The following is a 26,361-nucleotide window of genomic DNA, read 5'->3' on the forward strand; positions in this document are numbered from 1 at the left end:
CTCCGCAGGAACCCGCGCCGCGTGAGCCAGCACGGTACCCTGCTGAATGACGGCTGGCCGCGACCCAGCGTTTAAAACCATTACAAACGGATCCTTGTCCGCCCGAACCAAAGTGTGAGCCACCGACAAATCGACCCCCCCGACAGCCCTGTTAGAAGGACCCAAAAGCATGCCTTGTTCCAAAGTCCCCTCCACCCATGGTTTCCGCAACCGGAGGGGAATTAGCATCTGTGAACCCGGGGGCACGTGCACGGTCTGCGTCGCCAACGCTTGTATCGTGGCGCACGCCGTCCGAATCTCAGTAGGGTTCGTCAAAAATGAAATACGGCGACCCGATGGTAGTTCAATGCAACGCTGATCGATTAGAATTTTAATGGGCATCTTAGCCAAAAAATCAGTGCCCAATAGACAAGGAACCGCCAAAGAAGACGAAACGAAAACGGGTCCCGACAATTTGATATCTCCAATGCAAATGGACGCCCTAATCTGACCGATAATGCCCAACGATCCACCATTTGCGGCGAAAAATGGCACATCCACTGGGAGCAGCGGACGGCATTGTACGGGGAGAATGTTATAAATGAGGTCCGATATAATAGTCGCCGACGCCCCCGTGTCCACCAATACCCTGACCTCGACCCCATCAATAGAACCCGCGACGACGGATGAACCCGCTGAAGCAGCCTCAATTCTGTGCCCCAACTCCGACCATTTAATGTCTCCCCGATCCCGGCCGAAACCCCCTCGCCGAACCGAATCCCCGAACCCTAACCGGCCCTCCTCCGTCGCCCCGCGACGGCCCATGCGTGTCGAGTGTGTGGGCCGAGCGTGTGAGGTGCCGCGACTTGCCGGGGTTTGTAGAGATGCCTTGGGGCCTTGGTCGTCGTCCAGCCGAGATCCTATGGCGCGCTGACGGGGAGCGCGGCAACCGGACGCCACGTGGCCCCGGAGGCCGCAGTTATAGCACGTGATGAGGGTCGTCGGTGATCTCGGTTGCCCCAGCTTGCGGGCCGATCGCAGAGGCGACCGACCCCCCGACCTCCAGTCCCCTGGTCGTTCCGCGGCGAACGCCTCCTCTCGCGGACCGACGACTTGGGGTTCGGTGATCACCGAACCCGGAGCTGAGGCCACGGCAGCGTTGCAGACGATCCCCTGTTTGTGTTGAAGGACCTCGTGCGCTTGTATACTCGTAGCGACCCGTAAGGAAGAAATGTCGATCTCGTCGGCCGTGTTGATGGGGACCCCCAGGTCCTGCGCCAACTTAAGCAGCTGCTCCAAAACCATCGCATCCTGGCCCTCCTCGTCCATCCGAGGGAATGCAGCATCGGCGAGAGCCAGCAACGCCGTGCGATAGGCGAGCGCGGTCTCCGTGTCCGCCTTCCGCCTCGCATAAAAATGATGGCGGCACGTCGAGGGAGGTCCGTAGACCTTGGCCATGAGACCCAGCGCTGCCTTCAGCGTGGAGCGGTCCGACCTCCGAGCAGACATGAAGGCCGCGAGCGCGTTGTCGTCCAACATGGCAGGCAGTGCCCGCAGCGCCGTAGCATCGGACCAGGCAGACATCTCTTGATGCGCCAAAAACCTGCGCTGAAATTGGCCCCAGTCCCCGCCTTCCGCCTTGAAGGCTGACAATGCGGGGAGGCGCTGTTGAAAAATGAAGTCGTCCTCCGCGTCGTGGTTCCTTCCCGCCGCTCCGTCGGTGTGTAAGATGGCGGCCCCAATGGCGGATGACTGATGGCGGTCCGCAGCGCGCGTTGATGACGTAAGAGGGCGCGCTTGGAGAACTGCCGCCACGTGGCGGTCGCCGTTCCCGCCAAAAGTCGACGCCGATGAAATGGCGGGAATCGCCAAGTCATTTTGGCGGGAATCTGCGGGGCGACCCTGTAGAATGTCCGCCGCCGTCTCCGCTCCAGCCGACGAGCTGATTTCCGCCAGGATTGACGCGGCGGCGAGCAGCAGCTTCGCCAGACGAGAGTGCGCCTCACGGAGCACGGCCTCGGTCCCCCGTCGCTCCTCCGGCACCGTCGGCGGATCTTGCAGCGTGGGCCATTCTTCGTCCTCACCCCCCGACGGCAGCTGACCCGGGTCGTCAAGGTTGTCCTCGCGGTCAATCCCGTGGGTCCGATTGGTCTTCCTTGCATCCATGCTTGGAAGACAGTTTCACTTCTGACGCCAGTTGAAGTATCGGAAATGACGGCAGGAAACTTCTTGACGGGTAACACACTTTTTATTAAATCTTGACTTGTCACAATACAACGTGTGGTCTCTATTCTTCCGACAACCCACTTTACTTAACTCGTGTAGACTCTCTCTCTCTGGCTACACTCTGTACTTAACTCGTGTAGACTCTAGGCCTCTGGCTACACATATCACTCGTCTCGTGTAGACCCTATGCCTCTGGCTACACACTCCACTCGCCTCGTGTAGACTCTAGCTCTCTGGCTACACACGTCACTCGTCTCGTGTAGACTCTAGCTCTCTGGCTACACACATCACTCGTCTCGTGTAGACTCTAGCTCTCTGGCTACACACTCCGCATGCTGACACTGCATGCTCCCCCTACACTCCGCCTCTGGGTTACACCGAGTCCGGGTCCTCACAGGACAGCGGGACTGGGTACCGCAGGGCCCTGTCTCTTCCTCTCCGTCTTCAGTCTTCGCTGGTTACACTCTCCCCGTGCGCCTGTGCGCATCACCTTATATAGTCCCTCCTCCCGGGAGACGGAGCGGATGCGGACCTCGATGCGAGCATCGCTCCTTAGTGAACCAATCACGACGCGCTATCTCTACGATCCGCTTTCCCCCAGCGCGTGTTTCCACTCATCACCCAATCACGCCGCGCTGCCACCCGATCACTCCCACACCAGCGCGTCACCGGCACCCAGCCAATCAGCACCACACAACACACGATCCCGCGCTGACACCTGATCGCTACCCCAGCGCGTATCGCCACTACACATGTATGACATGACGCGTGATAAAAACGTCGTTGCATATGGGATGCACGCTTATAGCTGGACCAGTTGCAAATCTTATCCGAGTGAGTGCAAATTTAATGTTGAATGTAAGCGTAGTCTGATCGGGTCTGTTTCAGTGTGTCTTTGTTTGTGCCGTGCTGAAGTCACCCTGTGTCTGTATGAGAGCGTGGATGTGGGGCAGTTCAATTAATGTGATATTGGACTCTCACCATAGACCATCACCATAGACCATCACCATAGACCATCACCATAGACCATCACCATCACCATAGACCATTACCATAGACCAGGGGTCTGCAACCTTTAAGACATAAAGAGCCACTTGGACCCGTTTCCGAAGGAAAAAATAAACTGGGAGCCGCAAAACCATTGCAACATTTAAAACAAATATAACACTGCATATATTGTTTCTTACCTTATTGCTATATACAGGATCGTGCAGTCAGCCGTCAATCTGAATAAAAAAAGGACTTTTTCACTTAACAATGTAAAATATATTTTTGCAAATTAATAGCTAAATTACCTGGTTAATGGGATTTTTGCTCCTGAACCTCAGTGCACAGTGTCTGCACATCAGGGCTGTAAGACGTCACCTTCATTTTCACACAGGCTTGCAAGCTGTCATCTGTGAGGCGTGATCGATGTTTGTTTTTAATATAGTTCATGTTGGAGAAGACCCGCTCACATACATTTGTGGAGCCGAAGATCGACAGGACTCCAAATGCATACTTTTTCATGTTTATATAAGTGTTGGGGATGGCATTCCATGTTTCGAATACAAGTTTGTCCTGTTTGGGAAGGTTTTCAATATCACTCCATTTATGATTCTGAGCCAGAATGGCCTTCTGACGGGCAACATCCTCAAGAGTAGCGGTCAAGCATTTGAACTTGGACACCCATATATCTTTGTCGGCTATATCGGCCAGTTCCATCTCAAGATCAGGTTGACTTACACCTGCAAATGCAGTCATATTCAATAGGGATGGATCGATCGCCAGGGGAGTGACAGGGAAGGATAATGTCGTTTTTTCCTCTCTGAACTCACAGAATCGTTTCCCAAACGAACTTTGCATTGTGGTGATTGCAGACTTGAAATATTCCAAATTTATCGTATCATGACTTTGTTTGAACTCTCTCAAAGAGGGAAAGTGAGACAGTGTACCTCTCTGTAAATCTTTGACAAACACTGTCAACTTGCGCTCGAATGCCAAAACCTCCTCCAGCATGTGCAGGGCTGTGCCTCCTTTCCCCTGAAGGGTTGTATTTAGCGTGTTTAGATGTGCTGTCATGTCTACCATAAAATGTAATTTTTCCAGCCACTCTGGCTGTTCCAGCTCAGCAAAGGTGAGCTCTTTGCTGCCCAGGAAGGTTTTTACTTCTTCCAAACATGTGACAAAGCAACGGCAACGTTATTGCCTGTCACCGGGCGGGCAGTGTGGAGCGGAGCGGCGACCTGTCAGCAGCGGCAACGCCAGAGCAGGTGTCACAGTGCGCCTCCTCCCCTCGCTAGCATCCGCCCCGGAGCCGCGGTCAAGGTTCAAAAGAGCCGCATGCGGCTCCGGAGCCGCAGGTTGCCGACCCCTGCCATAGACCATCACCATCACCATAGACCTTTACCATAGACCATCACCATCACCACAGACCATCACCATAGACCATCACCATCACCATAGACCATTACCATAGACCATCACCATCACCACAGACCATCACCATAGACCATCACCATCACCACAGACCATCACCACAGACTCTCACCATAGACCATCACCATAGACCAACACCATAGACCATCACCATAGACCATCACCATAGACCAACACCATAGACCATCACCATAGACCAACACCATAGACCATCAGCATCACCATAGACCACCACCGTCACCATAGACCATCACCATAGACCATCACCATAGACCACCACCGTCACCATAGACCATCACCATAGACCATCACCATAGACCATCACCATCACCATAGACCATTACCATAGACCAGGGGTCTGCAACCTTTAAGACATAAAGAGCCACTTGGACCCGTTTCCGAAGGAAAAAATAAACTGGGAGCCGCAAAACCATTGCAACATTTAAAACAAATATAACACTGCATATATTGTTTCTTACCTTATTGCTATATACAGGATCGTGCAGTCAGCCGTCAATCTGAATAAAAAAAGGACTTTTTCACTTAACAATGTAAAATATATTTTTGCAAATTAATAGCTAAATTACCTGGTTAATGGGATTTTTGCTCCTGAACCTCAGTGCACAGTGTCTGCACATCAGGGCTGTAAGACGTCACCTTCATTTTCACACAGGCTTGCAAGCTGTCATCTGTGAGGCGTGATCGATGTTTGTTTTTAATATAGTTCATGTTGGAGAAGACCCGCTCACATACATTTGTGGAGCCGAAGATCGACAGGACTCCAAATGCATACTTTTTCATGTTTATATAAGTGTTGGGGATGGCATTCCATGTTTCGAATACAAGTTTGTCCTGTTTGGGAAGGTTTTCAATATCACTCCATTTATGATTCTGAGCCAGAATGGCCTTCTGACGGGCAACATCCTCAAGAGTAGCGGTCAAGCATTTGAACTTGGACACCCATATATCTTTGTCGGCTATATCGGCCAGTTCCATCTCAAGATCAGGTTGACTTACACCTGCAAATGCAGTCATATTCAATAGGGATGGATCGATCGCCAGGGGAGTGACAGGGAAGGATAATGTCGTTTTTTCCTCTCTGAACTCACAGAATCGTTTCCCAAACGAACTTTGCATTGTGGTGATTGCAGACTTGAAATATTCCAAATTTATCGTATCATGACTTTGTTTGAACTCTCTCAAAGAGGGAAAGTGAGACAGTGTACCTCTCTGTAAATCTTTGACAAACACTGTCAACTTGCGCTCGAATGCCAAAACCTCCTCCAGCATGTGCAGGGCTGTGCCTCCTTTCCCCTGAAGGGTTGTATTTAGCGTGTTTAGATGTGCTGTCATGTCTACCATAAAATGTAATTTTTCCAGCCACTCTGGCTGTTCCAGCTCAGCAAAGGTGAGCTCTTTGCTGCCCAGGAAGGTTTTTACTTCTTCCAAACATGTGACAAAGCAACGGCAACGTTATTGCCTGTCACCGGGCGGGCAGTGTGGAGCGGAGCGGCGACCTGTCAGCAGCGGCAACGCCAGAGCAGGTGTCACAGTGCGCCTCCTCCCCTCGCTAGCATCCGCCCCGGATGCTAGCGAGGGGGTAAATACACCAGCAGTACTCTCCTACTGTGCCAACTGGCTGTATTTTAGCCGACCAGCGCTCCGCTCGTTGTTGTGAGCGTGCTGCTCTGCCCTGCATTGTTGGTCGAGGGCGACTTCCTCCAACTGCCCAGTAGCAGTGTCCTTCACGAGCATCCTCCATAGAGGCCGATCTTGACACCGCTGGTAGCAGTCGTCGGCAAGTCCACTCAGCTCCACATCCTCCTGTTCCACATCAGCTCCATCTCTTCTCCAGTCCGTGCCGCGCCCGTTTAGCCGCCTCTATACAGCCAAACAGAAGCTGCTTGGGCATGCGGTGGCTGGGCATGCGGGCTACATGACCCAGCCAACGCAGCCTTGACTGCCAGACGAGCTCACCGATTGGAATATTTCCAGATGTTTCAAGGATTTGTGAGCTCCCCACACACAATCCAGCCTGGTTAAACCCAGGATGGATTCAGAGGCGTATATATGTCCCCGGGCGCCAAGGTAAAGGGACGCCAAAATGAGGCTTACAACGTTACATTAAAACTTATTGCAGCTGGCGCGGCAGCCTGAAACTACTGCACAAATCTACACCTCAACCTAAAAGTTTATATATCCCACCACACATAGCCTATATGTCATGTAATTACATTTTGGTACGTGCGCCTATTAAAAAATTACATGGATGAACGTCCCAAACAACAGACAGGCGCAGTCTTTCAGCCTTAGTCACTGGCCTGTTTTTTGGTGGCAGAAACTACGACGGCCTATTTTGAGTTCTTATTAGTGACACCACGCTCCAGGCGGCTGCACGCTCAATTACATCAGCATGGTTTAAACGCCGACTAGCGAACGTAGAGGAAGTGAATCGATCGTGGCTATTATATTCACCAATCAATAAAGCTGCTTACTGTTTTCGTTGTCTATTATTTACATCATCGAGTTCAAACTCACGAGCTTCGTTTGAGTTAACAAACGGTTTCAACAAGTGGAAAAACAGAAAAACTAAATTCTCATGAAAACAATCCTAGCCACCGCACAGCTTTTACTGCATGGAAGGAAGCCGAACGAAGGATAATTGATGGTACTGGAATTGACGCAGTGGTTCAAGCTCAGATTCATTTGGAAAAACAATGTTGGTGAGATATATTGCAAAGAATACTCACCTGTATTAAGTTTCTGGTTTCACAAAATTTGGCACTACGTGGCCATGAGAAAAATTTGAATGCAGATGAGGATAACAATGTTGGAAAAATTATCGCGCTGATCAAATTCGTTGCGCAGTATGACCCATTGTTAGCAAAACACGTACAGCACGCAGGAGAAAATCCGGGATCAGTTTCTTATTTGTCACCCGAAATCCAGAATGAATTTATCCACATACTTGCGTCGACTGTAAAGAACCAATTGTTGAGTGATATCAGGAAACACGTTCCTTCGGAGTGGGCAGGTAGGAACTTGGTTGGACAGCGCATTCGTGCATGACAGACAGACAAATAATCCCTGGTGGGCAGTGTGGAACCTGTTTTTCGTACCTGTATGTATAAAAGATAACTTGACTTTAGGTAGCCAGGCAGACAGCCCCCTTAACCCCCCCCCCTCCCTTAGGCCCCTCCCCCCTTAGGCCCCTCCCCTGACCCCCTTTCCCATAGGCCCCTCCCCTGACCACCCCCCCCATATCCTCAGGCCCCTCCCCTGACCCCCCTTCCCTTAGGCCCTCCCCTGACCCCCCTTCTGTTAGGCCCCTCCCCTGAGCACCCCCCCCCCATATCCTTAGACCCCTCCCCTGACCCCCCCCCTCAGGCCTCTCCGCTGACCCCCCCCTCAGGCCCCTCCCCTGAACCCCCCTCAGGCCCCTCCCCTGAACCCCCCCCCCCTCAGGTCCCTCTCCTGACTCCCTCCTTCCTTAGGCCCCTCCCCTGACCCTCCTCCCTTAGGCACCTCCCCTTTCCGTACCCGGCAGTAGGTCTCCACCAATCAAAGAGCTGTTTGTAAGGTCTCCACCAATCAAAGAGCTGTGTGTATTATATATTTATTTATGCACGACAGACAGACAGACAGTCAGACAGACAGACAGCTAAATAATTCCTAAATGCGGATGAGGATTAAAATGTTGGAAAAATTATCGCGCTGATCAAACTCGTTGCGCAGTATGACCCATTGTTAGCAAAACACGTACAGCACGCAGGAGAAAATCCGGGTTCAGTTTCTTATTTGTCACCGGAAATCCAGAATGAATTCATCCACATACTTGCGTCGACTGTAAAGAACCAATTGTTGAGTGATATCAGGAAAAACAAGTACTACAGTATCTACTTGACTCAACTCCTGATCTAGGACATCTGGAACAGCTTTCTCAGGTCATAAGATTTGTGGATGTGGATTTTCAAACTAAAAAAGTAACTATCAAATAATTTGTTTTAGGTTATATCGATATACATGCAAAAGATGCAGCAAGCCTAGAAAGAGTCATCGTCGAAAGACTGAAATCTGACAACATACCTCTAGCCGACTGTCGGACACAATGTTATGACAATGCTGCTGTGATGACTGGGCATATATCTGGCCTTCAACAACGAATGTGACAAAAATCACAGAGCATTGTCAACTGTGACAACCACAGCTTAAACTTAGCAGGAGTACACTCAGCTAAACAGGATCCACATTTCGTCACATATTTTGGAACAGTTGAAAGTATATATTTGTTTTCTCTCGTTCAACAATTCGTTGGGAAGAGTTAAAAAAAAGCTGTGCCCATCACAGTAAAGTGGGAGTCTGAAACATGCTGGAGTGCACGATCAGAAGCTGTTAAAGCTATCTATGAAGGACTGGATGAACTAGTAGGGCTGCTAGACAAATTATCGGACGTAACTATGACGCCTGAAACCAGAAGCGATGCAGAACAGTTACAGGTGTAGGGGTGTTACGGAGGAGCTGTATGTGTAGGGGTGTTAGAGAGAGAGCCGTTATGCATGGCAGCTTATGGGAAACAAACACAGTGGGCGGGGCTACGTGAGTGCACGGGGGGGGGGGTGCTCTCAACGACGTCCGCACCAGGCAGCCCGGGGCCCCACCCCTTAGCGGGGGTGGAGTATAAAGGGGGATGTGTCAGAGGGCTCGGGGCAGAATGTTTAAGTAAACTCTTGAAGACCGAAGACTGCCTAGCTAGAGCCCTGGACTCCCCTGGGACGCCGCCCTTGTCAGGGCCGCGCAGGACCGAGCCAGCGGCGTGGTCCCGTGAACCAGAGCCAGGACTCTGGGACTCCGGGTACCGTAGCCCGACTGACCAGTGTCGGGCCAGACAGCCTCCCCTAGCCCAGTAATTGGAGGATTAGGAGGCAGGCTAGGGGTAGCTAGCCGTGTGTTCCCAGCTATCCGGGTGAGGGGGCCGATACCCCCTCCAGTACTGTATGTCCCCAGTGACTGTTGTGAAATAAATACGTGTGCCTCTACTCGGGTGTCCACGCGTCCTCAACGGTACTACATCTGGTGACAGAAGTGAACAACAACGAACATGGACACGCGCCGAACAGCTTGGGCCGGGGTGCAGGAGGCGGAGGACACCGCGGGAAGTGCGGTGCCAGAGACGGCTGATGGAGGCAACGAGCAGCCGGGGCCGAATGTATCCTTACCGGGGCATCGGGAGGAAGGGGAGTCGCCATCCGACGGACTTCGGCTGGCGCACGCGAGGCTGGCGGAGCTGCTGTATGCTGCTGCCGCCACACTCGAGAGCATCACTCGGCTGGGGGCTGCTGGACCGCCGCGGGGCGAGGACGGCCGACGACCGTTGCGCCTTCCCGCCATTTCTACTGACTACAACTTTGAATCTCCCGCCATCGCCGCAGCAGCTGCCGAGGGCGTGGCCAGCCTCAACCTGGGGTCCGACATCGGCCTCGCAGGGGCTGCCGCGTCACCACCAACGGACGGAGCGTCACCATCAGCGCGAAAGGGCGATTCCATCTGTCGTTCGTGCCGACGCTCAGCCGAGTTGCGGGGACAGCAAAGCGTGGGCCTCCACGGCGATCGCTGCGCTACACCAAAGGCTGCCCCCGCTGAAAGAGTTTGTAGCTGAGGAGGGCGACTGGGGGGGGTTCCAGCGGCGCTTCCTCGCGCACCAAGAAATGGCGGGGTGGTCGGACGCCAAAGCCCTCTGCGCGCTGCCGGCGCTCCTCGACGGCGACGCCCTCGCCGCTCTTACGTCGGCACCGAGGGACAAGCGCTCCACTCTTCAGATGGCGGCGGAATGCAGACAGCGATTTTACGATCGCCAGCGGGGTGCAAAGGAGTCGCCCCTCGCCTACCGTACGAGCCTTCTGGCGTTGGCAAAGACGGCCTTCCCTCGTATGGATGACCAAGGCGTGGACGCGATGGTCACTGAGAAAATTCTTCTGCTGGCGGACGACCTGGACATCGCCATCGTCGCACAGGAGGACACGGAGATGGGTTCCCTCCAGGCGGCGCGGCTCATCCACGCTAACCTCCTGTCACAGCGACGGAAGGCCAGCAGGGCAGCGGCCGGGCGTACGGTGGCTGCCGTCACCCCCCCGACGGAGGAGGTCTACGCCGCCGACTTCCGACAGCAGCAGAGGGTGGGAGTACGGGCGGGCCGGGATGGGTCGGGCCACTCCGACCGTCCGTCATCACCGCCTGCGCTCCCGCGCTGCTATAACTGCGGCATCCGGGGCCACGTCGCCTCGGGGTGCCGCTCTCCTCGACAGCGGGGGACGACGCCTCGCCGGGACGCCGGCCCTCCTCCTCCTTCCAAGCTCCATCAACATGACCCGGCGAGTCGCGGCACCCCACATGTTTGGCCAAAGCACACACCCGTTACACACAAGCACACCGCAACGAACGGGGGGCCAACATTGCGCACCGTCGGGCCAACACGCACCACTATGGGGACCCAAATCGAACCCAGGCAGTGGTCCGTGTTGGCCCACCGCGTTGTGGCGGCGTCGTCGGGGTCGTCGGCCGTAGTAGGGCACATTGACGGGGTCGAAGTGCGTATCCTCGTCGATACAGGAGCGTCGGCGACTATCATTTCGGAACTCATATACAACATTCTCCCCGTCCAGAGTCGTCCTTTGCTACTGGTTAATGTCCCATTCTACGCTGCTAATGGGGGCTCATTGGGTATCATGGGTCAGATTCGCGCACAAATTTCGATCGGTGATATTAAATTGTCCGGCCCCATTTTTGTTTCCTCCTCGCTGGCGGTTCCGTGCCTGCTGGGGACGGACTTCTTGGGCAAAATGCCAATTCGGATTTTGATTGATCAAGGTTGCATTGAGCTCCCGTCGGGACGACGGATGGCGTTTTTGCCTTCCCCTACTGCGGCTCGGTCGGCGTTCGCAACGGTACCGGCGTTTGTCGTTCAAACGGTTCGCGTGCCGCCGGGGGCACATATGTTGGTGCCCCTAAAACTTCGTAGGCCCTTCGCTAAGGGTGTTGGGGACCAGGGTGTCCTGCTGGGGCCATCTAGGGCTGGGGTTAGCGGGCCGCATTTAATTCCCGCCCAGACCATCGTAAGGGGGGACGGGGACCCTTTCATCGCGGTCCTCAATGTGGGGTCGCAGGCCGTGGTAATTCCTCAAGGGACCGTGCTTGCTCACGCAACGCCGGTGCCCTGCGAGGAACCTGTCGCCAATCACGTTGGCACTGCCACTCTGCCGCTTCCACATTCGGACACCGATGAAGGGTGGCTTGAGGCGCTTTGTGCGGGATCGACGGACCTGTCGGATGTAGAGCGTCAAAAACTTAGGACACTCCTGCGCGAATTTGCCGACGTGTTCAGTCAGAACAAATTCGATTTAGGCTGTACCCATTTGCTGCGTCACCATATTGATACGGGTGACAGCGCGCCCATACGCCAAAATCCCTTCCGGCTGAGTCCCGCCGAGAAGGACCATGTCAAATCGGCTGTTGATGACATGTTAGCCGCTGACATCATTTCTCCCTCTACCAGCCCGTGGGGAGCGCCGATCGTTCTGGTTAAGAAACAGGATGGATCGTTGCGGTTTTGCGTCGATTTTCGCCGCCTCAACAAAATTTCCGTTGCTGACGCATACCCGCTTCCCCGTATTGACGAATCGCTGGACGCCTTGGCGGGGGCGCGATTCTTCTCCACATTGGATTTGCTTTCGGGATTCTGGCAGCTTCCTCTGGACGATGAATCTAAGCCTAAAACTGCATTCCGTACACCACATGGTCTCTTCCAATTTAACCGGTTGCCGATGGGATTACACTCGGCGCCGGCGACTTTCCAGCGATTGATGGAATTGGTTTTGGCTGGATTGCAGTGGGATTCGTGTTTAATCTATTTGGATGACGTTATCGTCTTTAGCAGAACATTTGACGAGCATCTCCAGAGGTTGCGGGCCGTTTTCCTCAAAATGCGGGCTGCTAATTTGAAATTTAAACCCCAAAAGTGTCATTTATTGCGCGAATCGGTACGTTATTTGGGGCACATTGTGGGACGCTCGGGTATTGCTACCGATCCCGCCAAAACGCAGTGCGTCAGCTCCTGGCCGACTCCCACCTTGGTGGGAGAGGTCAGGAGCTTCGTTGGTTTCGCGTCATATTACCGACGCTTTGTCGCGGACTTTGCCACCATTGCTAAGCCCCTGCATGCTTTGACGTCAAAGGGGGTCCGCTTCCATTGGGGACAGGAGGAGGAGGCTGTGTTCCGCTCCCTTCGGGACGCTCTGGTTAATGCCCCTCCCCTGGTTTATCCCGATTTTTCAAAACCCTTTGTGCTCGATACCGACACGAGCAACACAGGTATTGGGGGCGTGCTTTCCCAGGTGGTTGAGGGCGTGGAACGGGTGGTCGCGTACGGTAGTCGAGTGTTGTCTCCAGCGGAGCAACGATATTGTGTCACCCGTCGGGAACTGCTGGCAATTGTCTATTTCATCCAGCAGTACCGGCCATATCTGTACGGGCAGCGTTTCACCGTCCGTACAGACCATGCGGCGCTACAGTACGCCCTGCGAGTCCAACAACCATCGGGACAATTGTCTCGATGGCTGGAGGTTCTCCAGGATTTTGATTTTGAGACCACGTACCGTGAGGGCGTTCGCCACACCAACGCGGACGCTCTGTCGCGCATGCCAACCACCTCCGAATGCGCATTCCTTCCTGGGGTCGGGTCGGTGCAGGCATCCTGGTGAAATGCCTGTTCCGGTCTTGGCGGCTGCTGACGACGCAGCGTCAATGACGAATTCCATCGCACAACAGGGATCTGATTCCCTGTTGGGGTTGCCTGCCACGGAATGGGGGCGGTTGCAGATGGAAGATACCTCCCTCCTTGCGTTGCGCCGCCGCGTCGGGGACCGGGGGCGGGGGAGGGGTGATGCCGACGCATGGGAAATGCTCGGTGGGTTGTTAATGCATTGGGACGGGAAATCCCATCGACACCGGCTGGTGGTCCCTTCGGGGTTACGGGGTAGGGTGGTGTGGGCCGCTCACGAGCGCCTCCTCCACCTGGGAACCCAAAAGACCCTGGCCTTGCTCCAACTTGATTTTTTTTGGCCGGGCATGACAAGGGATGTCGGGGATCTGTTAGGGTCGTGCCCTACGTGTGCGCAGCGGAAACCACCAGCTAGGGAGTCAAACCCGCCCCTGCAGTCTATCAGGGTTTCCCGAGTGAACGAACTTGTCGCGCTGGATATTCTGGGACCGTTCCCCGCCACCCCCAGGGGAAATAGATATGTGTTAACCGGGGTGGAGTACTTCACGCGCTGGCCTATGGCCTGGCCCCTGGCCAACCAGTCGGCAGCAGCCATCGTGGAGGCCTTTGTCCAGGGATATGTCCTTGACAAAGGTGCTCCCGAGCGGCTGCTGACCGACCAGGGTAAAAAATTTTCTGGCAAATTGCTTCAACAGGTCTGTGACATCCTGGGCACGAAAAAGATTCGGACCTCTCCATATCACCCACAAACCGACGGGATGGTCGAGCGGTTGCATCGTACCATCACGTCGATGTTGTCACAGCAGGTTTCGGACTCACAGACAGATTGGGACTTGAAAATTCAGGGGGTCCTGGCAGCATACAGATTGGCCCCCCATGCTGCCACGGGATTTTCCCCCTTCTTCCTTATGTATGGCCGCGAACCTGACCCACCTGTTCGGGCCCAGCTGCAGATCCCAGCGCCACAGGGAAAAACTCAATTGGCCGAACATGTTAAATTTAACCTGGAAAAATTGACAGAGGCGCGGGATGCTGCCATGCAAAATTCTGACATGCGGCAGAGGGCTAATGAGCGCCTCATACTGGGTCGCGCGCATGTGCTACAGTGGAAGCCGGGGGACAGGGCATGGCTGCACTGTCCCCAGGTACCGCTCGCGACCTCCTCAAAACTGGTGCGGCCGTGGCGGGGCCCCGTCGAGGTGGTTGAGGTCCTGAGACCTCAGTGCGTACGCATTAAATGGGGGAAGCGCCGGTGGTTTGTACACCCCTCCAGGCTCAAACCCTTCGTTGCGGTGCGAGGTCCCACTACACACGCGCGTGGCCAAACATGTGGGGGGGCGACCGACTCAAAGAGTTCGTCTCCGCTGCTCTCGCCTGACGCGTTGCCGGCTGTCCCGCCCCCAGGTGCACCGGGAGTGACGGGCTCACGCCCGACGACCCCCACGGGGGATGCCGAGGGTCTTGCGACGTCAACAACAGACTCACTCGGAGATGGACACTTGCCACCCGACGGCCTGCCGGCCGGGGTTATCCCGTGTGACGGGCCTGCGGCGAGGACGCGCGCAAAAATGCGCAGACTCTTGTGACGCACGGAGTGAAAATGGGAAAAAAAGGAAAAAAAGAATTTTTTTTTTTGAAATATTTTTTTTCCTGTGTACGTTCACATGTTATGCTCACTGTGTGCGGCGTCGGTGGTGTGCTCCTGGCACATTGCATTGTACGAATGTTGTGTTCGCTGTGTGTTGTGTGTGTGCTGGGGGGTTTCCTGATAAAAATGTATATACGTTGGTTGTACGGATTTCGTATTTATTCGGGGGTGGGGTGCGTCGGGTTATTTTCCCTTCCTGTTGTTCTTCTCGTTGCGTTATTGTTGTAAAAATGAGGCACACGCTGGGGGATCGAGGGGTGAATAAACTTAGATTGTCAAGGTTGCAGCCAGGACGGCTGCGAGCTGTACAGGGGGGGGTGATGTAGGGGTGTTACGGAGGAGCTGTATGTGTAGGGGTGTTAGAGAGAGAGCCGTTATGCATGGCAGCTTATGGGAAACAAACACAGTGGGCGGGGCTACGTGAGTGCACGGGGGGGGGGGGGTGCTCTCAACGACGTCCGCACCAGGCAGCCCGGGGCCCCACCCCTCAGCGGGGGTGGAGTATAAAGGGGGATGTGTCAGAGGGCTCGGGGCAGAATGTTTAAGTAAACTCTTGAAGACCGAAGACTGCCTAGCTAGAGCCCTGGACTCCCCTGGGACGCGCCCTTGTCAGGGCCGCGCAGGACCGAGCCAGCGGCGTGGTCCCGTGAACCAGAGCCAGGACTCTGGGACTCCGGGTACCGTAGCCCGACTGACTAGTGTCGGGCCAGACAGCCTCCCCTAGCCCAGTAATTGGAGGATTAGGAGGCAGGCTAGGGGTAGCTAGCCGTGTGTTCCCAGCTATCCGGGTGAGGGGGCCGATACCCCCTCCAGTACTGTATGTCCCCAGTGACTGTTGTGAAATAAATACGTGTGCCTCTACTCGGGTGTCCACGCGTCCTCAACGGTACTACACAGGCATGCGTATTACATTTTAACTTCATAGTTTTATTAAATTTCTAGAATGTCATTCTTGGAAAAATGTATCGTGTTCAGAAGCTCTTACAGGAATTTTTGGAAAACGGGGCATAGATACAACAGGATCCTACTATGAACTTCAAGGAAGCAGCAACTGATCTTGAATCTTTGGAGCATGAATTTGTCACGTTCGTGATGATTTGAGCCAAGTTGCTGTAGAAAACGCCAAAACAAGATGCACAGCCTGGGGGATAGATGTGGACAGAAGAAGATGCCAGGAGAACTGGCAAGAGATGCAGGACTTTCAGCAGAAGAAATTGTACGCGTTATGAAGAGTGTATTTTATCGACTTCAACAGGAGATGTCAACACGGCTTTAACGACTAAAAGACCTGAACACAAAATATGGATTTCTGCTGGACGTCAAAACTCTTCTATCCGACACAGATGTCAATGCAATTCGTCGAAATTGCAGATTTTGGAAATTTCTATGACACCGACATCAATGGCCACGAACTTTTCACAGAAATTGGAGATTGCAAAATGCTGCTCAGTAAGAAGTTCTACCAGACAATCCTTTGGAGCTTCTTAGTTTTATGGAGACATATTTCCGAATTTGCGAATTTCACTGCAAATTGTATTAACAATAGCAGTTTCAATTGCAAGCTGTGAGCAGTCGTTCAGCAAATTGAAAATTGTCGTATTTGCGTGCTTCAATGGGACAAGATTGTCTCAGCGATCTTCCTCTTCTTAGCGTTGAAAGCGAAACATTGGAAAAAAAACAGATTTTGATTACGTGATTGACCAGTTTGCGACAGTGAAATCAAGAAAAATTTATCTTTTGTAGACTATGTCAACCAGTCTACGACAGTGACAGAGTGAGCCATGTGATATAATTTCTATAAATTTGCCTCTTTAAATACAATGTTTCATTAAAATTTAAATTGTTATTCCTTATTCGATGTAATAGGAAATGTGATTAAACGGGGGGGGGGGGGGGGGGCGCCAATTTTATAGTTCGTCCCCGGGCGCAAAATATCCTAGCTACGCCTCTGGTGGTCATGCCCAAGGAGTTAAACGTTGACGAATCGAGGAGGCAGAGTTTATCCAGCATTCACCCCAATGCAGATAGACGGATGCGTCACTGCTTCAGAACCCAGGGATCTGAAGCAACACGCCACTTGTGCACAAGGCCACAAACAATGTCTAGTCAAGCCTCCATTAGCGTTGTGGTTGTCTTTTCCAGGGGCAGAGCACTTTTGGCAATGTAGACAGATGCTTTGTATTGCTACAACCAAGGTCAACCCAACCTTTACTTAAAGCTAGTTAAAGTTGGCAGTATTCCGTTTCTCCCCCCTTGCCCCACATTCTTGATGTTCCTTTGAAATAGTTTGTTAGTGTGACAGAAAAAAGTGTCTCTTGAACATAATGTCCACATTTGCGTGTTTGGGGAAAAAGGATTCATTAGGTCATAAATTAAAGAAACCTGGATTCAGATTCTTTAAGCATGGCAAGGTGATCTTGTTTGAAGCCAAAGGCCTAAACCTTGGTACACGTTGCTGCTATCGAGGGACTTGCCTTGGGGAAGAAACGTGGCCAAATGCAGCACTAACACTGCCTACATATTGCACACATACAATCCTCGTGAAAGGTCAGAACAGTAGCGAATTTAAGAATTTTATTTGACAATGGTCAGCAAGACACGCAAGTGCCAGCAATCACAAGTAGTCATCAATAGCCACTCCCATCGAGCGCCACAGCCCGGCTCCTGTGCCTCCTCACGGCAATGGCAGCAGACAGGAGAGCAATGACGGCTGTGGCAATGACGAGGAGAAAGGACAGAGTCCCAGCAGAGGCCCACGATGAGGAGGGAGCCTCCAGCAACAGCAGAGCAGCGTCGTTAACAGAAGCTTCTTCAAAGAGCACGGGGCCCTGCAGTGACACCACGTGCTTTCCTACCACGCTGGAAGCGTCAGAGATGGCGTTGCGCTCTGGAATAATAGAAATCGGTTGATGACAACTGGCCCATACGAAAGGACATCATATGCGCAGGTCAAGTTCCCCAGAAAAAAAAAATCAAACGAGAAGGTAATTGTGGCATGCCACGGGTTGTGAAACCAGTCTGCAAAGGTCACAGCAAATGCACTTTAAATATAAACGATAACATAGCAACATTAAAACCCCTTCGTCCTCTTGAAAAATCGTTACTCTGCGAGGCTTTTCTGGGTAAACAAGCACAAAATATTCAATAGGTCGCGGTGGTGCTGCTCACTGTAGCGCCTGGTCTGTCCACACTGCCGATTGCACTCGGTGAGGAAGTTGGGGCTGGAGCTGTCGCACACCACAAGAGAGCAGTGCAGGTAAACCTGTGGCAGACAGAATGCATCGCTCCGGTAAGTAAAGGTTTCCATGTTTTTAGGTAGTCCTTTTGCCCTCCAGTTGTACACAGTACACGTCATCCTTCCATGTGACCTGGTTTTCAATGGATGAAAAGAATCGGGCACTCACGAGGTCACGGGTGGTGCTGCGGTCAGAGTTCATGAAGGCGAAGGCCTGGAGTGCCAGACGCTTGTAGTGAGAAGGCAGTGGCAGGTCAGCAACACCAGGGAAGAACACACTGCAACAAGGAGACTGCACGGGGCAGCTGCACAAGAAAAAGTGCCGTTTACCCTCAATTCAAAGAAGATTGAATGCATGCATTTTTATTTAAATCTGCACGCAAGGATGAAGGGCAGCTTTAGTCAAGACATGCTCACGACTAGCAAGGCAGCCCAAATGCCAATATTCAGTGCATCGGTGCAATGCAACCATCACTGCATGTAGTCGGGCATTGTACAAACCACCAGCTCTGGGAGGCAGAGGGTGGCTGTGTTAACATCCAGAACCAAAGGAGCAGTGGCCATCGACATTTGGGGATGGCACTGCAATCTTGCTTAGACAGTACTTGATAGTCACCATTACACGAACCGTTGTCATTAACAAGGGGACGTAATTAGCACAACTCTGCTTACGTGGGGGAAGAAAAAGAGACAACCAATGCCTCAAAAACCAGGTTGCCTCTGCAGGCTCTGCTGTGGCAGAGAGAGCACTACCCCGCCCAGCCTCACCCATCCACCACAAGCTTCCACTGCGTGGGATCGGTGGCATCTGTCGTGGGCGTGGCCCAGCAGTCCTTCAGGAAGAGCACCAGCGTGGGGTCAGAGCGGTGCAGCAGTGACGCCTGCACGTAGAGCGGCGTTCCCAGAAGCGTTACCAGTGGGTACTGCCAGGGCTGGTACGGCGTGGTGTAGGAGTTGTCTGGCACCGTTCAGACATGGTTCACAATGTATGTGGATTAGTGGTGTAAAGGACCTGTTTAGAGCACATTGGACAAGGTAAAGCACAAAACCCCTAAAACGTGCGCATCACTTTTGAATTGAACTAGTGCACATCTCAACATGTTCCTGGCATAAAAATCGTGGTTTATATTTTATTTGTATTTTTAGAATAACATTCTGTGAGCCTCACCTACATACAACGGCATCTAAATGTCTGTAGATGCTGTAAGGGGCCACCATTTCACACGGAGGGACGGGAATCGGGTGCTAACAGTTGGCAAAGTTCTAGTCCCATTTTTAGCCAATTGGTAACCAATGAAGCTATTGATAGCAATTCGTTCAAGCAATTGTGATCTGACGAATGAGGCTAAGAAAGCCAGTCCAATTTTCCTGTAAACAATGCCCTCAAAGAGACCGTTTTGATTGATAGGGGCATTGTCATCCCGTTCAATGTCGGCCCCACACCAACATGGTTTCAAGCCAATAGCTGCTAGATTCAAAACCTCAGCAGAAATTAGCATTTGAAGTTACATGTCGTACCATGGATAATGTGCAAGTCGTTCTAGTTCCCTTATGGCTAATTATGAACTCTGTTGCCAGGTTCACAACACTGGCAGCACAGCCTAGCACGTCATCCGTTTGCAGTTCAAGTCCAGCAGCCATGCCGATGAATGCATTCAAAAATCGCATGCAGCCTGCAATCAGTGGAAATTAAACCAGGGTTGAGCTCCTAGCCGAGCAATGGCTAAAATAATCATGGCTTTCAGCTGGCTTCGAGTCAGAGCTAATACAGACCCAAGTCTTCCCTGGGTAGAGCGACATCAACCCGTGTTCAAGGTGGCATTTGTCCATTTAGAGCTGCACAGGGTGTCGGAGAGAGCAGTACTCACCAGTGAAGACCTGGAGCAGCAGGGAGAGGGGCCCAGTGGCCGTGGCTGGAGGTGGCGGTGGCAGAGTGCTCACCTGCACTCGAAGCTGCAGGTCTCCACTTCCAAGGAAGCGGCATTGAAGAACCATCCTGGTAAAAACACACACCACCAGCCAAAAGGCATGCACAATGCCCTCACGGCAGCAATAGATTGCAGGAGCTACACAGCAGACCGATAGGGTGTTTTGCAGATGTACCAGTGAAGGGACCCCCACCTTGGTTAATACCGCGTTTACATTAGCCATTAACCATATTCCTACTACAAGATGTTAAAGATCCTGTGACGAGGAAAAGTCGCCCTTGTGCGTCGAATGTCCCAATTTAATAATTAAATCGTTGAATATGGAAGCACAGCTTGGTCACGGTTCTGCTGGCATATGCTGCAAATATTTAATGTCGCAGGGACAGTGGCCATTGATGGGGGTGGGTCTCCTCTGCAAGACTCATGCTTGACCCTCATGAGCACAGCACTTGCAGAGGGGTGGTGGCAGTGCTTACTTGTATGTGGATGACTTGGTGATGGCGACGCTTCCATCAACGCAGAGCTCCCGCTCGGAGACCAACAGCAACTCGTACACGAGCTCCTGCCCACTCCACTGGACACACCACAAAGTAGTCGACACAAAACGATAATGCCATCGAGTGATCAAGTAGAAGAATGATAAGTGGTACTGGCCAAGAGTCCAAATTGTTCACAATTAGCTACAAATTATATTAGAATCCCCCTAAATTCTGCTTTGGCACTCGATTCATTTGAAACTCAATCATAAAGTGACCCTGTTGTTCTTCATCAACTCGTGCATGATTGTGCTCTGCACATCAAGGAGTTGTGCATAGTGAAGGGTCCCGATGCAGCACTTCAACAAGGTCAAACAACAAGCATCAGGATGGGGGCAGGGCAAAGCAGAGTCCAGGAGCCCATTACCTGCACAGTGGCACCACACGCTGCCATGGGTACGTCAAAGACTGCAAGGTCTGCAGACACTAGCACGGGGCTGCACTGCGCACTGCTACCGCCAGTCAGGTGCACGGTGCTCAGGTCCAGCGGCGGAGACGTTAGGTTCCGAGACACGGGCACCACAAAGCGCCCATCTGTGGTGCACACTGGGTGGAGCATGGCGGGAGGGTATGGTGAATCACGAAAGATGCCCCATGTAGACCGTGGTGATGGAACAAATCCAGGGAAGCAGCACAGCAGGATGCTACTGTGCCAACATAGAACCTCAAAGCAGGAGCCTAGTTTAGGTAGTGAATGATGGAACCTCTGTTTTGAGTCAGCTACGTACCAGCTTCACTGTAGAAGCAGCGGCGTAGAGTGGGGTCGTAGCAGCAGCCACTCTGTGCACAGACGTCCGCGCTCAGGACACTCTGCACAGAGTTGCATGGGAAGTTCCTGCTCTGACCAGAGCACGTGGCGATCTCTAATAGCAGCAGGAGCACAACAGGTCATCGTACAAAACCCCACACGTACTTAAAATAAAACGGCATCGTTTGAGCCACGTATGTTAAGGAGTGTTACTTGGCACATGACCAAATCACCCGGGCAATGCACGCAATCTCAGAAGCGGAGCAGGGTTGAGTGTACTGCAAAGATGGGCAAACACGTTGCTCACTGGCTGCAAAAGGCTCTGGCAGTGCAGCACAATTTGTTGCATTGAAGGTTAGTGCCACTCAACCACAGCCAACAAGGAGCAGCGTGGTGAAGCATGGTCAAATTAACCCTCACGACCCAAGGCAGCACCAACCAGCAGTGCATTAGGAAAAACGCGTTTATATGGTGCAACTATTGCAATCAGCCATTGGGGGAAAGTGCATCAGAAAAGGATTCAAGCTGCAAGTTTGTCCAGTAAAAGCCAAGGGCATGAAACGCATCTGCAGGAAATGCAAGCGCATTATTGCAAAAGCACCAGGAGAGATGATCTAGGTCGAAACAGAAAGGCAGCTGTTGACCCAGCAGACCCATTCTAGAGCACCAAGTCACAGGTAGTGCAGTCTGTGGGTCCGATTAGCAGAGTCAAATCAATGGTACTCACCTCCAGCCCTCGCCGATCTTAGGTTCTCAGGGCAGTCGATGGTGAAAGCCCAGACGAGTCCATTCAGCCCCTGCCGCATCTCCTGCAGCTCCACCTGGATCTTCCTCCTGCCGTCCTGGTGAAATCAGCAGCCCTCAACATCGGACTCGGGGCCAGTGCTCCAGGAAGGCTTAAACAAATCAGTAGATTTAGTGCATTCGACATTGTTGGGTGAGGCCAGGTTAATGACAAGTAAAACTGTCAAATGGGAAACCCGCCACCACCTACCACCCAAATTATGGCAGGTAGACTGCATGTCGGGGGGGGTTGCATTCCTGGGTCCGAAACCACTTTCCCAGGTTAACCCTTGTTATTGTACAAACGGATGCTGCGCTGCTCCGTGTGTAATACCGTTTCCATATTCAGCTTGCCACAAAACCGCAATTACTCTTCCCACACACATAGCACTCACAAATTACCACCTTTCACAAGACTTTCATGGCTTCTGCAAGCAACCTCAAGTAGTGCACATATTTCTGGCACAAAGCTCGTATGTTGGTTAGGTCTGCCACTTGCATTTTGCTGTTGTAGATCATACATGTCCAAGTAAGCCCCGTGTGCAATATTTTCTTACATCTACGTTGGTCTCTTAGAGGCCAGCTTGGATAGTGACCTTCTGTAGCAATATATAGTGCCGTTAATTCTATACCAAGCATCAAACTGCTCCGATTCCCTTCTTTGCATTGAATAGTATCGCGAATGCTGCATCCATTAGCAGGCGTGAAATACATCAACTGAAAGCTTGTTTTGCCGTGTATTTTGTGTGATGTAAACACCAGTTAACCGTTCACACATTGCCTCTATTAAGGTGACCACTTTGGTGACATGGACGTCTAGATGGCAAATCCTTTACCGTTAAGCACCGGAAGAGAACATTTATGCTAGAGATAAGACGGAGACTAAAGACAAAAAAGTAATGCAATGCGGCAAGAAAGGATACTTAGGATTGGTTTAAAGAGTAATGTAGCGACATGGCATACTACAATGAACAAGAGCACAAATGGCAAGTGCAAACCAAGGTAAATCTGATAAGACAAAGATGGCAAGATCTTGATAAGACATATGGAATGAGCATTGCATTGATTGTCCAGGGATACCAGTCAAGAGAAGGAGCTGCTGTATAAACTAGAATTAAAGACGCTACCACCAAGAGATGATCGAAATATCATTGTAGGAATAAATTGAAAAAGGAATGCAAACAATCTGAAAACAAATTCCAGAGTGGACGGCATGAGCTAAAACAAAATCTTGGAAGGAACTTAAAAATAAATGCACGAGCTAAGCAAACGTGGAGGGGAAAATGCCAGAGTAGACAAAATCAAATTAGATTCTGGCCAGACAACATCTGTGGGCACGTGATGGCCGATCGGTTATGGATTGCGAAACATCAATTTCGCTACTACCACAGCAGTCCCAGCGGGTACTAGCATCGACGCAAGTCACAACGGTCTCCTCGTGTTCACCTCCACGCGCACGTGGCAGGCATCACCAGCAGCGGTGAAGTGGAGCGCAGCACCGTCCCTCGCGATGGAGAAGCCGCAGTCCCCCTGCGCAGACTCCACATCCACGGCCTCATTCCGCACCGCTGGAGACATCGAAAACAAAGTAAAAAAACCTGCATTTGGATGGATTACGCACCACAAGTTCATGTGGGCAGCGCGACTGCAAGGAGAACAACAAAGTATGGTGTCAGTGTGAACGCGAATAGGAAATCTCCACAGCACCAGGAACGTCTCTAAGACACCGGATCCTCAATACACTGTTGGAATTATGGTACTCCCAAACCTGCACAACGACCTCTTCTAATAGTTGCTAGTAAATAAGGCTGCGTGTCGGATTTAGCGACAAGAGCTCCCAAGTCGTCAACGGAGGACTCGTGGGAAATGCAGACAATGCGACGAGAGAACCAAAGTAGGACAGGAGTCACCAGGTTCAGTTTACAACGGAAGTCACGACCTTGCATGAAATGTTCCAACGAATGGGAGAGCCCATTGTGCAGGCAATCAAGAGGTGGTATTGATTGATAAGGGATTCCACCGTCGAGTAAACACACGCAGTTATCCTATGGAAGAATAAGATTTGATTATCGTCGTCTGCTGTATTAGACTAGTGGAAATGAACCCTGACGCCAATACAGTATCATGCTTTGAATCCCAGATAAAAGTTTCCATCGTTCATGCGAATTACATGCCACACAGCGTTAACCAAAAAAACCTAAAATCGACACCGAATAAGAGAAATTGAGAGGTTAGAGCACATCGAAAGCTAAGCAGTTGGGACCAAACTGGCCAGAGAATTTCATCCTCGAATCAATTTGATAGCATCTATGAGAAGCGTCATATATTCAATCATACAATGGATCAAGATGTCAATTATGTCATCACGATTTAAGTGAAAGCTCGAGGACTCACTCCGTACAAAGACACGGTAGTCACTGTGGGAGGGGCTGCTCCATCCCACAGAAAAACCAAGGGTGGAGGAGATGCATTGCTTCAGCAGACCTGGGGGAGGCAGTTCAGAAGTTGAGACGTCAACATCAACTACACCTTATGGAGCAATTAAAAAAACAGCCCGCGACGGTTGCTTGGAGGGCGCACATCAGTACCTTCACTTTTCTGTGCACACATGTAAGGTGTTGTGTGTTGTTCTTATTTGGCGCAAATTCAAAAGGCACGTGCACAACTGGACAGTATGAACCTCACACCAGGGATCGTCAGCCTGCAGTTTCGACGCAGCTGGTTGCAACATGATATTTTGGTAGTAGACCCCTGCATTAGACTCTTGAAATTGTAGTAGAAAGTTGCCAAGGTAGAGCCTGATATGCAAATTATCAACGCGAGTGCACAGTTCGTTGTTACTATAATGGAAAGGAACAAGGTCATGATGATTTTGCACGCGTGTTTTACGTATAGTCGTGCAGTCAAATGTTGTACAATTCACTATTTTAAGTAAAGTTGCAAGGGCCGTGCCAATCAGTCACCAGCCATATTTTTCGAAAGCGTTATTATCGTAAAAAGGAACGTGCAAGGGAGAGTTAATGTCCCCGAACGCCCCCTTTTCCATGCGCTGGAGGATTATTAATTATCCACGTGCCGGCCTATGCCCAACGGCAGCCATCACGTCGCGTCACGTGACCGCTCCAACGGCAAGCGCACAACAAATTCACCCCCCTCCACCTCGTCCAGGCAGCGCTCTTGTTGGCAACTCGTGTCGCCGGTAACGCTTTACCAGTTCACCGAGAGACGCCGCCATTAAAGTCTTGTGCATGGCGGTGTCCAGACACACGATAGCGGTATTGAGAGAATGCGCGATGTGGTTGTCATGTGGCGACAGCAGCAGCAGCAGCGCCCCCTACCACTCGGCTCCCCCAGCGTCCGCGGTCCCAGCGACTGTCGAAGCCTCGCGTGGACGGAGCCCAGGCAGAGGAAGCTGCGGGAAGTACGAGACACGTGACCGCCAAGACGAGAGAACGCAGGGGGAGGAGAGAGAGAGAGGCAAACACCGCAACCCCTCCACAAAAAAAGAAGTGGCCCTGTAGCGATTTTAGGAAGGGCCTATTCAAGGCCAGCACGGTGCACGAAGGAGTTGGTGTAAACAGCGCCACGCAAAGCCACCTTTGGAACCCCTACCACCCACAATTGGGCAAGCGAGACATTTCAGGACCGCATTTCCACATTTTTATCTCAATGCATTTCTCCATGCAGGCCAGTTACCCAAAGCGATATGGAAACGCCCTCTCTTACAAACGTACACAAGACTTCATTAACCAGTGCTGTTGAGGAACATCCCTGAACACCACTCAGCACGCCCCTCCGCCTCCTCACCTGGTCAGGAGCAGGAGAAGAACTCGCAGAGCCGCCATCGTAAAACAAATCATCAGCTGCGTCGCTTCCCTTAGGCCATGGACCCCTTTTATATGGAGAGCCCTCAGCGATCCCGATCCAGATTGGATCAGATCCACCCACGCATTGTCTAATCAGCGAGATTTTATGAGAGCAGATCGAGTCACTCATTGTCTCATCAGTAGAGGTTTGCTCGATCTCGGCGCACGTGCATGGATAGGAGCTGCACCGCAAATCACGCGGCACGTACGCAGGAGGAGTT

General features: G+C 52.0%; 1 protein-coding gene across 1 annotated transcript; it reads right to left on the reverse strand.

Annotated features, from left to right (window-relative positions):
• Positions 1-17,671: 17,671 nt before the first annotated feature.
• On the reverse strand, positions 17,672-26,119 carry LOC144951314 (zona pellucida sperm-binding protein 4-like). The gene is made up of 13 exons (XM_078881523.1): positions 26,082-26,119; positions 25,613-25,686; positions 24,669-24,758; positions 23,721-23,842; positions 22,219-22,333; positions 21,472-21,606; positions 21,111-21,289; positions 20,684-20,781; positions 20,148-20,275; positions 19,048-19,237; positions 18,449-18,584; positions 18,213-18,306; positions 17,672-17,931 (listed from the first exon to the last, which is right to left on the reverse strand). The coding sequence occupies exons 1-13, from the start codon at positions 26,117-26,119 to the stop codon at positions 17,672-17,674; spliced, it is 1,659 nt and encodes a 552-aa protein (XP_078737649.1).
• Positions 26,120-26,361: the final 242 nt, after the last annotated feature.

This window comes from Lampetra fluviatilis, chromosome 61 (genome assembly GCF_964198595.1).
Source record: "Lampetra fluviatilis chromosome 61, kcLamFluv1.1, whole genome shotgun sequence".
Lineage (NCBI taxonomy): Eukaryota > Metazoa > Chordata > Hyperoartia > Petromyzontiformes > Petromyzontidae > Lampetra > Lampetra fluviatilis.